Source organism: Globicephala melas, chromosome 19 (assembly GCF_963455315.2).
Source record: "Globicephala melas chromosome 19, mGloMel1.2, whole genome shotgun sequence".
NCBI lineage: Eukaryota > Metazoa > Chordata > Mammalia > Artiodactyla > Delphinidae > Globicephala > Globicephala melas.
Window position 1 is genome coordinate 2,140,704 of NC_083332.1, and position 13,052 is coordinate 2,153,755.

General features: G+C 44.1%; 1 protein-coding gene and 1 pseudogene across 1 annotated transcript; one reads left to right on the plus strand and one right to left on the minus strand.

Annotated features, from left to right (window-relative positions):
* Positions 1 to 6,736: 6,736 nt before the first annotated feature.
* Positions 6,737 to 7,706, minus strand: LOC115849723 (olfactory receptor 5AR1-like; annotated as a pseudogene).
* A 640-nt stretch (positions 7,707 to 8,346) lies between these two features.
* On the plus strand, positions 8,347 to 9,369 carry LOC115849722 (olfactory receptor 6Z7-like). Its single transcript, XM_030851296.2, is given in 3 exon segments — positions 8,347 to 8,435; positions 8,437 to 9,196; positions 9,199 to 9,369. Coding segments are annotated over 3 exon segments (1,020 nt in total).
* Positions 9,370 to 13,052: the final 3,683 nt, after the last annotated feature.

Consider the following 13,052-nt stretch of genomic DNA (forward strand, 5'->3'; position numbering starts at 1 on the left):
GTAGGATTTTTCTTTTTTTGTTATAATTCTCAAAAATCCAGCATCCCAGAAATGGGGTTCCTTCACTGTTGCCCCACTACATGCATTCAAGCTTGCCAAACCCAACACTTCCAGCAGTTGGGGGCCACAGATGCTCTTAAAGGAAAATGCAGAGAAGCATAGCAGTATGTGCGCGCGCGCGCGCACGCGCACACACACACACACACACACACACACACACACACTTATGAATACCACCACCTCAGAAGGATCAGCCATACACCCATCTGGGCCCCAGCTTTGAATCTCCTACCACTCTGTGTCTAGGGCTGGTGCCCAGACCATCTGATAGTCAGGTCTTCTCCAGGTGAGACCCTGAAGGAGGGATGAAGTACAGGTACATTGCCATGGTACCCAACCCACTTCAGCCTTTCAGGTGAAGAGACCCATTTGGATTCATTAACTATAGGTGTGTGGGTTTTGTTTTTTGTGCTTTGTTTTGGGTTGGGGTTTTTTTGTTGGTTTTTTTGTGGGGTTTTTTGGGTTGTTGTTTGTTTGTTTTTTGGCTGCACTACGCAGCTTGCAGGATCTTAGTTCCCCGACTAGGGATCGAATCCACTCCCTGTGAAGTGGAAGCACGGAATCCTAACCACTGGACTGCCAGGGAAGTCCCTCCCCATAATTTCTCTTTTTAATATGGTATAAGATATGTGTTTAATAAACCCAAAATCTTTAGTGTTTCTCTAAAGGTGACAAAGTATGTAAATTTAGACATGTTTAGCAATGAATGTTTCAGTATTTTTATCTCAACTGAAAATGATCTGGATGTTCAGTGAATTCCCATCATTTAATTTAATTTAGGAAAACTCTAAAGTTTCAAGTTATCAAACATCTGGAGAAATTAATTTTAGGTAGACATACCGTAAAACAATCATTTTTAAAGAATTCATGTAAAAATTTTAATCCCATTGATCTCTATTTCATTACCTATGAAAATATCATCATACCAAGTTAATTTTCTTGCTGACAAATTTTGTAACAAAGATAACATGAACTTACTTTTAGTAAACCTAGGAACAATTAAAGTATTAATACTTAATGCTGATGACCCTAAAGACGTGTCTATATTAATCAAAGCAACAACTTAGGCTTGTTTTCATTTATTAAAGAGTAATTGTATATCACATGATCCTTTAAACATTTGGATTACTTTTTTGTTACATTTAAAAATATTAATTTGTAAGTGCTTACTTTTAAGTCAATAGAGCTGTTTTACAAATTCATATTGATAATATCATCTGTAGGTAGAAACAGATCACATTTATAACATACATAAACATACATACATCCAGATAGACACAGAGATCTCATAGTTTTCCTGCTTGAGTTTTAAAAGTCCATTTTTTTTAAGGTATTAGTTTCTACTAATTAAGCCAAGGCTGTAGTCTCAGGCAGCATGGGCTGTGTTTGCATTTCAAGGACATGATAAGAGTTATAACTTCAAGCCTTTTCCTAGGAGTACTTTTGTCTCTGAGGGTCAGAATTTTGAAAAGATGTTTTATCAAGCCAGCTGTGTTTAACAGTGCATGCAAAATTAGGTTTGGAATGTCAAAAAAAATTTCATCTTGGCCAATTTAGGGTTAGGTAAATATCTGTAAGTATTGGCTCCGTACCAATTGTAGAAGCCAGCGGGAGCTCCAGTGGGTGGCTGCCTGTCCAGAAGCTGGGAGGCTTTAGAAGCACAATCTCCTGCTTTCTTTTAGTTTCATTTTACTATAAAGTGCAAATCTAAATTTAAATTTCCAATTTTAAGCCACATTTAAAAAGTCAGCCAACCCAGTTCACTGCAAAATTCCTTCCAGGCCTTCCTGCCTGGACCTTCCCCCAGGTCCTCTGCCTAGGACACCTACTGGCACCCTCTTAAGACTCCAAATCTTAAGATAACAGCTCAAATAAAAGTCGTGGACCATCACTTAATATAAGGAGACCCAGGTATCAGGAAAAACTCACCAAATCACCTGAAGGGTGCTGTGAAGCCAGAGGGGCTCAAGGGGCCCATGCTTGTTACAAGCGTGGTCTAAAGTAGACCCCAGGTGACCTCAGGTGGGTTCTTCTGATATCCTGCTAACTACACCAAAGCAATGTTAATGAAAATAATAATCTGTAGAAGAATAGGAAAGAGTTTTGTTTATTATAGAAAAGAGTTTTTATTTTTATAAGCCAAACTGAGGGCCAACCTGAAAGCCATCTTCCCAGATTACTCTTGAGAAGCTGCTCCAGTTTTCAGCAGTTTTATATATTGTCAGAACAAAGAACATTAAACAAGTCAGGGTTATATTTCTTCAACGTTTCAAAAAAAACCCAAACAGATCAGCACATACACAGCGAGTCAGTATGGCCTTGGCACCCGGGAAGGGAGTCTTTATCATTAAAGGAGGAAAAGGAAGAGAGGCACTTAATCTTTATTTTTAACATGGACATTCTTTACTTCTGGTCAGTGTGCCCTTAAATAATTAAAGCAGATGTACAACGTATATACGACAGGCCACAAACAGGCTATTTTAAGTAGCATAACATTCAAGTTAACTCAGGTATAAGCCTGAATGACTTCCCTGTATCTCAACGTGTGAACATTTCTTTTATCAACAGCCACCACAGGGCCCTGCATACTAGTGGACAGCCACCCTGGGATTTCCCCTGCAACATTCAGGATCACCCCTGAAACCTTTGGGCCCCACATGTGAGCGGACAGCCCCCACAACTTTCCATTTCCCATCCTGTATTTCCCGACATCTTGATGCTCACAGGAGTTTCCTCGGTCTGCTGGCTGGCTCTGCCAGTTGTTGGGCTGCACCCCACAGGCCTCAAGGCCTGAACTTGCCCGGCCTCAAGACCGAAGAAAGAGCCCGGAGTCAGTAACAGAGACATCAATGGTTTAATGGGTTGGGGCGCTTACACGTCTGAAGCAACACCTCACCGTGTGTGGCAGATGGCGGGCAGGATATGGTGTCTTCACTCCGTGGCGAGGAAGGGGAGATTGCCAGTTATGGGGGAATTAACATCAGGTGGGCTCATTGGTTACCAGGGAAACCAGCAGAGGAGCACGACCCTCACGGCCCGTTTGATAAGAACAATCATCAGCTGGGGCTTGGGGCAAGTGTAGGAAAGTTAGTCATGTGCGTGAGTGTAGGTGATGCAGGCACTGGTCCAGCAGGGATGTAGAGAGAGCAAGAAAACAGCCACCTTGAGTGGCCTGGCCATACAGTATGCCTTCTAGGATTCTGTCCTGATTCATGGATGACAATGCCACTAAGTGGGGTGAAAACTGGGGAAGATGCAGGTGTGGAGGATAAATGAAGAGCTCTGTGTAGATGTGTGAAGTCTGGAGTGCTTGCTACATGTCCATTCAGTGTGATTCAACGATGGTCTATCCATTCACTAACCAATTGTTTATTGAGCTTCTATTATGTACAGGGAGAATCTGGTCTGGGTCAACTGTGTGCTGGAGCATGCTAGTACCAGCTCACAAGAGCTAATTGTTAAACATTCAAGACTGTTGCAAATCGGTCATTAAGCTATCAGTAGCTTGGCATTGGCTGTGGTGAGATTGTTTATACCATGGAAATTGACAAATGCTATTTTTTTTTCCAGAGAGTTGATTTATCAGCACCACAGTAAATAAGCCAAAGTAATGTCTGTGTTCATGCAGCCTTCATTCTAGTGTCAGGGACAAATTTTAAACAAATGATTATAGAATAATTAAAATTGCAATGCATATTTTGAAGAAATGAGAGTGATGAGAGTATAGAAGGAAAAATGGGCTAAGTTGACCAGCAGGGGGTGATAAGGAAGTAATGCTTGAACTGACCTGAAGGCTGAACAGCATGTTTTAACATGGATCAGGATGTGTTCTATTGATGAGGTGTCATGGTTTGATTGGCAGTATCTTTTTCTTCCTTAGTGGAACTTAAAATAATGGAGTATCTTTCAATGAATGGTGGTTTAGATTCACTAGCAGGTATTAATCTGATTCAGGAAGGGGTGTCTGAACTGGATTTGTGGGGCCCAAAGATTCCAGGCAGGTGTTGCAGAAATGACCATGGAGATAGGAAACCACCAAGGCTCAGGGATCCCAGCCCCCGGACCCCAGCTCACACCAGGGAAGCTCTGATTTTTGTGTTTTGCTGTTCTGCTTCATATTCGTTCAGAAAAATACACATTGAACACCTAGTGTGTGCCAGACACTACGACACACAGGCGATACAGTACTGAGGAGACCAGAGCGCTGCCCTCGGGGATTATATCTGAAGGAAGGGGATGGGGATTCGGGGCAGAGCAAGCAAACTGAATAATTAGGTAATTTCAGAAGGATAATAAATGCAATGGAGGTAACAAAACAGGATGCAGGCATGATGAGTCACCTGGAGGAGATCTGCTTTGGATGGCAGAGCCACAGAAGGTCGTTCGGATCAGGTGACCTTGGAGCTGATAGGGAGTTGGCCACTCAGGGGTCTGGGGGTTACACCAAGCGCCTTGATGTTTTCTGCCTCAGACAGTATATCTCAGGTAATCGTGGGAGTGACACCCGTCACCTTTGCTGTATTCTATTTGCTAAAGTTAAATCACAGTTTCCTCCCACACAAGGGGAAGGGATTATACCAGGATGGTACTCATTGGCATGTGCCTGCCAACCCCAGGAATCACCAAAGACTTGCCTGATCTGGCTGGCTGGTCACATGCCAATTTATGTCTCTCCCAGGGATTATGCATTTGATCAAGAGGTTGATGTTCTCAAGTAAAGGAGAGCTCTTCAACCCTCAAGGATATGTTGGTAGCACTGCAACCCTCTCCTAAAAACTCCCAAAGAAATGTCTCAACAAGGTAAGATTTTTTAAAGTCCTAGAGAAATACAATCCAATCTCTATCATTAAAAAGCAGAACACCCCCCCCCGCAAAGTAGAACCCCAAATGGTTCTGGACCCAAAATATTGGATCCTTTCTCAACCCTCTGAACTTTGGGTAGATTGCCTGTCCTATCTGAACTTCATCTTCCACATGTAAAATGAAGAGAATTTTATAAAGAGTGATAGAGATAATGTATAAAAGTGACTAGTACAGGTGGCCTGGGAAAAAAGGGAAGAATTGGAAGCACGACAATAGATGGAATAAAAAATAGTGGCTTGGGGACTTCCCTGGTGGTGCAGTGGTTAAGAATCCGCCTGCCAATGCAGGGGACACTGGTTTGAGCCCTGGTCCGGGAAGATCCCACATGCTGCGGAGCAACTAAGCCCATGTGCCACAATGACTGAGCCTGCACTCTAGAGCCTGCGAGCCACAACTACTGAGCCTGCGTGCCACAGCTACTGAAGCCTGTGCACCTAGAGCCCATGCTCCGCAACGAGAGGCCACCGCAATGAGAAGCCCACGCGCCGCAACGAAGGCCCAATGCAGCCAAAAATAAAATAAATTATTTTTAAAAATGGTGGCTCATCAAGAGATCAGATGTGGAGGAATGATTAAAAAATAGTAAATACTGTTCTCTCCATTTTTTTCTGGAGCTTTATCTGAGCACATGGCACCCCAGCTGGAGACATTTCCCAGCATCCCTTGCAGGTCAGAGTGGCCATGTGTCTAAGCACTGGCCAATGGGATGTCAGAAGAAGTGATGGGTACAACTTCCAGGTCACATCTGAAAAGCACTCTCCTTGCCCTCTACTTCCTCTGTCTTCCTTCCTGCGGTTGGACTGAATGAGTTGCTAGTAAGCCTTCTCCTACCACGTGGATAAGGAGACTGTATGGGATGGTACAGCAATGAGATGGGAGGAACCTGGTCTCAGGATGACTTTGTGGTGTAGAGACACCCATGTTTACAGGAAAGAGAAAAAAAAAAAACCTTCTGTATTATTTAAGCCACTGTTGTTTGGTCTGTTAAAGCAGCTGAACCCAAAACCCAACCAATACAGTGCTATCAGGTAAACATTAGAGAAAGAAAAATGTATCCCTGATGTTCTCTTAGGAAGGAGCCACATGAAGACCATGTCTCTGCAAGTACGATATGGACTGTTTTTCTTCCAGAATAGTTGCTTCTTCTGATGAACTCACTGACTTGCATTTCAGACAAATATTAGATGGAAAGTGTGTACCACTAAGCATTAGAATCATTTTGAGCAGGTCAAGGTGTGATCACTTGTGGGAGGTCCATGGAAATGGATGAGCTGAGCAGAAAGTCCCCTAGTGGACTCACACTCCAGGATACAGGGTCATTGGTGGGCTTTGGGATGAAGTGACCCCTTACCACAGTTGTCGTTCAGTACCCACAGGGGATTGGTTCCAGGACCCACCAGGATACCAGAAGGGATGCTCAAGTCCCATAGTCTGCCCTCCATACCCACAGGTTCTGCATTCACGGGTTCGACTAACCAGGGATTGTAAACAGAATACACGATCCACGGTTGGTTGAATCCGCAGATGTGGAGCCCGTGAATACCAAAAGTCAACTGTTTTTTAAATTTTTCTCTCCCTCTTTCTACCTTCCCCTGTGTATGTACAGTACCATTTGCCTAAATTAAATGCACCTTGGGCATGTCTCCATTTTATCCAGCTGCCTACTGGGGCTTCCTGCATGAATCAGCATCAACGTTGTTGTCAACTTTTTGGGCCACCCAGTGTGTTCCTGGTGGTCTCTGGAGACATTAACACCTCCACTAAGACCACAAGGAAAATCCTGTGAGGCTGGATTTCTGGGTCACTCCATGTCTTAAGGTGGCACCTGAAGATACAGCTTCCGCAGGGATCCCTTCATGTCCTTGTTCTTCAGGCTGTAGATAAGCGGATTTAGGGTGGGCATGAGGATGCAGTAGAAGACGGCAGCTAGGCGCCCTTGCTGAGGGGAATATCGCGCGGTGGGCTGCATGTAGGCAGAGCTGCCAGTGCCGTAAAACAAGAGGACGGTGGCCAGGTGGGAGGAACACCTGGAGAAGGCCTTCCAGGGGCTGGCTGCTGAGCGGATCTGAACCACCGTGGCCAAGATGCGCACACAGGACAGGACAGTGAGGCTAAAGCAGCTGATGATGACGCAACCGCTGGCTGCAAATCCCGCAGTGTCGTGGACACCTGTGTTGGCACAGGCTAGGCGCATGAGTGGCGGGATGTCACAAAAGTGGTCAATCACGTTGGGGCCGCAGAAGAGCAGGGAGAAGGTGTTGGTTAGGGGAGGGCAGAGAAGAGGAGCCCACTGCCCCAGGCCGCCGCCACGGAGACACAGGTCCAGGGCCTCATGGCTGCCCCGTACACCAGGGGCCTGTAGGTGGCCAGACAATGGTCAAGCCATGGAGGTGATGAGAAAACACTCTGCGGACTCCAGGCAGACAAAGGCAGAGTTGGGACATGTACGCATGGAGGGAAATCTGCCCCGAGCCCAGCAGGGTGGCCACCAGGGCCCGGGGCAGGGTGGTGGACACGGAGCAGATATCCACCAAGGAGAGGTGTTTGAGGAAGGAGTACATGGGCGTGTGCAGGCGGGCGTCCAGCGTCACGGCGGCGACGATGGAGATGTTCCCCAGAAACGCGGCCGGGTAAACCAGAAGGAAGGCAGCAGCGCTGAGCAGCTGTATCTCAGGGACCGCTGAGAAACCCGGAGGAAGAAAACGGGCACTGCCTTGAGATTGGTCATGCTGTGTCTTCGGAAAAGCTCGCGAACGGCAGGGGATGCTCAAAAAGCAGTGCATGGGGCTTCTCTGGTGGCGCAGTGGTTAAGAATCAGCCTGCCAATGCAGGGGACTGGTTTGAGCCCTGGTCTGGGAAGATCCCACATGCTATGGAGCAATGAAGCCCGTGCGCCACAACTACTGAGCCTGTGAGCCACAACTACTGAAGCCCACACGCCTACAGCCGGTGCTCCACAACAAGAGAAGCCACCGCAAAGAGAAACCACCGCAAAGAGAAGCCCATGCACCACAACGAAGATCCAACACAGCCAAAAATAAATAAATTTATTTTTTTTAAAAAAGTAAAGGAATAATCATGACTCTCTTTATAAAGCATTTTCTCGTCTGTTGCTATGTTTAATATCCATAAGGACTAAGGACCTCCTGGGGATAGATTTCACCTCCATTTTACAGATAAGATAATGGAGGCTCACAAAGGTTGAGTATCTTGTCAGTGATCAGAGATGTAGTAAATAGTGTTAAATTTTCCGTTTCCGGTTTTGCAATTTCCCAATTGCTCCTTACTGGCGCTCAGAGCAAGAGTCAACCTACAGCAAAGTAGCATTGGCTCTAGGGGCCCTAACTGTATATGCTCTCCCCCTTTGATCAATTTATTTCTGCATGGATCATGGTCTCTAAAAGCTGTTTCTTTCTTACATAGATGGAGAGGTCTCTGGACTTGGGCAGTATGTCCAGAGTGCAAAAGTTTATCCTACTGGGTTTATCTGCCAGGCAAGGCATAAGGATTGTGCTTCCTGACTCTCTACCTGCTCACCCTCCTGGAGAAAACGCGCATCATTTTCCTTGTCTGCAGTCATGGTGAGCTCTGAAAGCCCATGTACTTCTTCCTGGGCAACCTGAGCTGCCTGGAGATGTGCTACATGTCAGTGACCATGCCCAGCTTGCTCATGGGGCTGAGGTCCGGTGCATGCCATGTGCCCTTCACAGCCTGCATAGTTCAGCTTTTTTTATTCATATCTCTCATTGGCACCAAGTGCACCCTCCTGGCCTCCATGGCCTATGACCACTATGTGGCCATCTGCCACCCACTACCCTACCTGCTGCTCATGAGGCCCCAGATATGCCTGGGTTTAGCTTTGTCCTCATGGCTTTGTGGGTTGTTGGTCTCGGTGGTCAAGATATCATGCATCACCAGCCTGTCCTCCTGTGGCCCCAATGTCCTCAACCAATTTTTCTGTGATGTCTCCCCTCTGCTCAACCTGTCCTGCACCCACGTGACCCTGACGGAGCTGGTCGACTTCATCTCTGCCTTCGTCATTTGCAGGATTCTGCTAGTTGCTCTGGCCTCATATGCGGCCATCAGGAGGGCTGTGCTCCAAATGCCTTCGGCTGCTGCCGGCAGCAACCCTTCCACCTGCGCCCCCAACCTGACTGTGGTGGACATCTTCTGCTCAGTGGTTCTCTTCACGTATTCCCGCCCCAGCCGTGTCGAACCCACTGACCTCAACAAGTTGCTGTCTGTCATCTACACGGTGGCCACGCCCATGTGCTGCCTGATCTAGTCTACTGCCTGCGGAACAAGGAGGTCCACGCAGCGCTGCGGACATTTCCTGCTCCTGACTTTAACACTTTCGTGGCCAAAACACGTGCACAACTTTCAAAGGCAAATAGAAATCCGGAGGAAAATATTTGCAACATAACGTATAAAGACTTCTTTAAATAAAGGAGAAAAATATGAAGACCCCCACCGAGAGAAAAACCAAAAGGAAAATGGTCATGAACATCAAGCCTATTGAAGGAAACATGTAAGTGGCTGATAACCTACAAAAAAGATGTGCACGCCCTCTAGTAATCCAAGAAATGGAAATTTACTCCTTGCCCACTGTAAAAAAAAGTATAATACAAAATTTAAGCACAAGAATTTTTATTACAACACTGTGAAATTTGGAATAAACATTATTTTATTGGAAATTTTTACAAATAACTCCAATGTCCACCAACGTGAAATTATTTAAATATGTTACATTATATACATAGTGTGAAATAACAGGCATTCATTAAAGAGATTAAACCAGACTTGCAGATACTGCCATGGGGAGACAGTAAGTTGTTTAGTTAAAAATGAAAGAAGCAGTATAAGAGTATGTCAAAGATTTGTAAAACAATAATAATAGACTAATTGCAGTAGTTATTTATGTTAATAACTAATAACCTAGAAAAGAATCTGAAAATATATATATCAAAGAGTTATTAGCTATGTTTTTAGGCATGAGACCACAGGGGACTCATATTTTCTATTTTATACATTTGAATTTTTTGCAATAAACTTGTATTACCTTTATAATTGAATAAATATGCATTTTATAAGAGAAAACAGAAATTCAAAGAAAGACCTTCTATAGAATGACTTACTACCATACTAGCATATTTTTCATTTTTATTTTAAGTAATAAAAATTCGTGTTGGGGGACTTCCCTGGTGGTTCAGTGGTTAAGACTCCGTGCTTCCGCTGAAGGGGGCACAAGTTCCATCCCTGGTCGGGGAACTAAGATCCCACATGCAGAGTGGTGCGGCCAAAAAGAAAAAAAATAAAATCGTGTTGACAGTGCCTCAAGGGAAATGAACATGTTCTAGTGTGTTTTGTGAGAGTATATGTTGGTACGTTTTAGAAGGGCAGTTTGCTAATAAATACAAAAAGCCTCGAGAATCTGAATGGCCTTGCATTCATCCATTCAACTTTGGGAATTTATCCTGGAGAAGAAAGTAAAAGATATGGGCAAAAGTTGACCTACAATGATACCCATTCCAAACTATTTGCACAAAGACAAATAACCCAATAGTTCATCCAAAAAAAGACAATAGAAATGGCCAACAAACTGTGGAATAATATTCAATCTCCACCACAACTAAAGAAATGAAACTCAAAGTAATAAGATGCTCCCCCCTGGTAGTGGAGCATCTTTTAATTTGCTCAGAGCAAATTAAACCAAAAAAAATCCTTTGAGAGAACCCAGTGTTGGTTGGATGTGGGGCAATGTACCCTCTAAGACTACTGTGGGAATGCAGATTGAGGCAGTGTTTTTGGAAAACAATTGGCCAATATTTATCAAATTTTAAATTCACAATCACTTTGACACAGCTATTACCATTTTATCTTCATCTTCACTGATGTTTCCAGCTCTCTACCTTCCAGGCTCTTTATGCATGGGTGGGATCATGTGAGTGGTACTGGCCAATGAGTAATATGTCACTTCTAGACCAAATCATTTAATTCCTGGTGTGAGACCCTCCAGATCTCTCTTTTCTGTTTGGCATGGTGGCAAGCAAAGTTCAAGACTGACCTTTTCCACCTGAATTCCGACCATGGTTAGCAGAACACCCTTTAAAATGGTCATAAAAATTCTCTATATGCAAATCTCACAGATACATTGCTAAGTGACAAAAGCAGGATGCCAAATATGATCTGGGAAACGGAAGAGCTTGGTTCCAATTGTTTGGAAAAATTTGTGCCACCAAAAATTTTCATGTTTCCTCTTTCCTCAGAAATACTCCTCTTTTCAAAGCTCCACCTGGCCAGGTGTGGGAGCACTTTGAGTCTGTGCTCTTTGCCCATGGTTCTTCTCATCCCCAGGCTGCCATCCTTCCCAAGCCCTGAACCAATAATTGTGGTTGTTGGCCTGGGTTGGGGGGGCGGGGGGGGGGGGAGGTTGCAATGCTCTAGTTGGCCAGCAGGTGTTACATGCCTTCCCCTAGACCCAAGAGCCGCTGTGGCCAGCGCACTCAAGACATAAGGGCAGAGCGTGGGGTAGCGTTTCTCCCCCAGTGGAGTATGTGACTAAAAGGACACCTCTTTAGGTGATAATGGAGTCAAGGAAATATCAGATTCTACTGCAGCTACAATTCCATGAGGGAGATGCATCCTAGAACAGGGAAAGGGGCAGAAGACAGAGATTACAGTGATTTTTTAATATTGAAAAATAATCTTATTATAAAAGCAATACATGCTTGCCACACACACAAAAATTTTTTGACAAAATACAATGAAGTGAAAATGAAAGCAAAGCCTTCCCAAGGTCTGCCACACACTGGCAATCGCCATTAGCATTTCATAGTGTTGATTTTCAAATTCTTTCCAATATACATACATACACTCATTGCATTACAAAATCAAAACGTAATTATACTGTCCATGCTGTTTCCTAACCTGAATTTTCCACATCACGATATATAATCGACATCTTTCATGGAAGTAAATATACTTACAAAATTTGTTTTTCATGGCATTGTAGGATTCCATGTGTAGCTGTGCCTCAGTTTAACGACCCCTCTATTGTTGAATAGAGGTTTCTCCCAACAGCTCTCCATTAGAGGCACAAAATGCTGGGACTTCCCTGGCGGTCCAGTGGTTAAGACTCTGCGCTTCCACTGCAGGGGGCACGGGTTCCATCAGGGAACTAAGATCCCACATGCCGTGTGGCATGGCCAAAAATTTAAAAAAAAAACAAGAGAGAAAAGAAAAAGAAGCACAAAATGCTATGAATATTCTCGCAATTACATTGTTGCAAGCATCCTAAGTTATTTTCTTGGCAAAAAATCCTTAAAATGATACATTGTCAAAGGCCATGAACATTCAGATCTTAATGCATATTGACAAATTGCCCTCCAGAAACATTATACCAATTTCAGATAATAACTTTCATGATTGCTGAAATTTGGGGAAAAATTCAATTCCTTGAATTTTGGGGTGTGCATCCTCATATGCAAACATCTGTAGCTAGGTCTAGAATTTTTGTCTTTACATTTTTTAATTAGAATTTTATTTAGAATTTTACTCTAAATTTTTACATTTTTATTTATAACTATATCAGGCCTCCATGTCAATATACAGAGATACAACTAATTTTTAAAAATTGCTTCATAAGGTTTCACAATATGGGGGCAACATAACCTATTCAGTCATTATGTTATTGGTGAATATTCACATTCTTTCCAGTTTGGGCCACTTAAAACAATGCTACAATAAACATCCTTGTACATGTATTTTTACAGATCAGTGCTTTAATATTCCTGTGAGATATCTGCAAACGTGGCGATTCTGGGTCAAAGTGTAGCCAGAACAATTCAGATTTTATTTATTTATTTAATTTATTTATTTTTGGCTGCGTTGGGTCTTTGTTGCTGCGTGCAGGCTTTCTCTAGTTGCTGCAAGCGGGGGCTACTCTTCATTGCGGTGCGTGGGCGTCTCATCGTGGTGGCTTCTCTTGTTTCGGAGCACGGGCTCTAGGCGCGCGGGCGTCAGTAGCTGCAAGCATGCAGGCTCAGCAGTTGCAGCATACAGGCCCTAGAGCGCACAGGCTTCAGTGGTTGTGGCACACAGGCTCAGTAGTTGTGGAGCTTAGTTGCTCT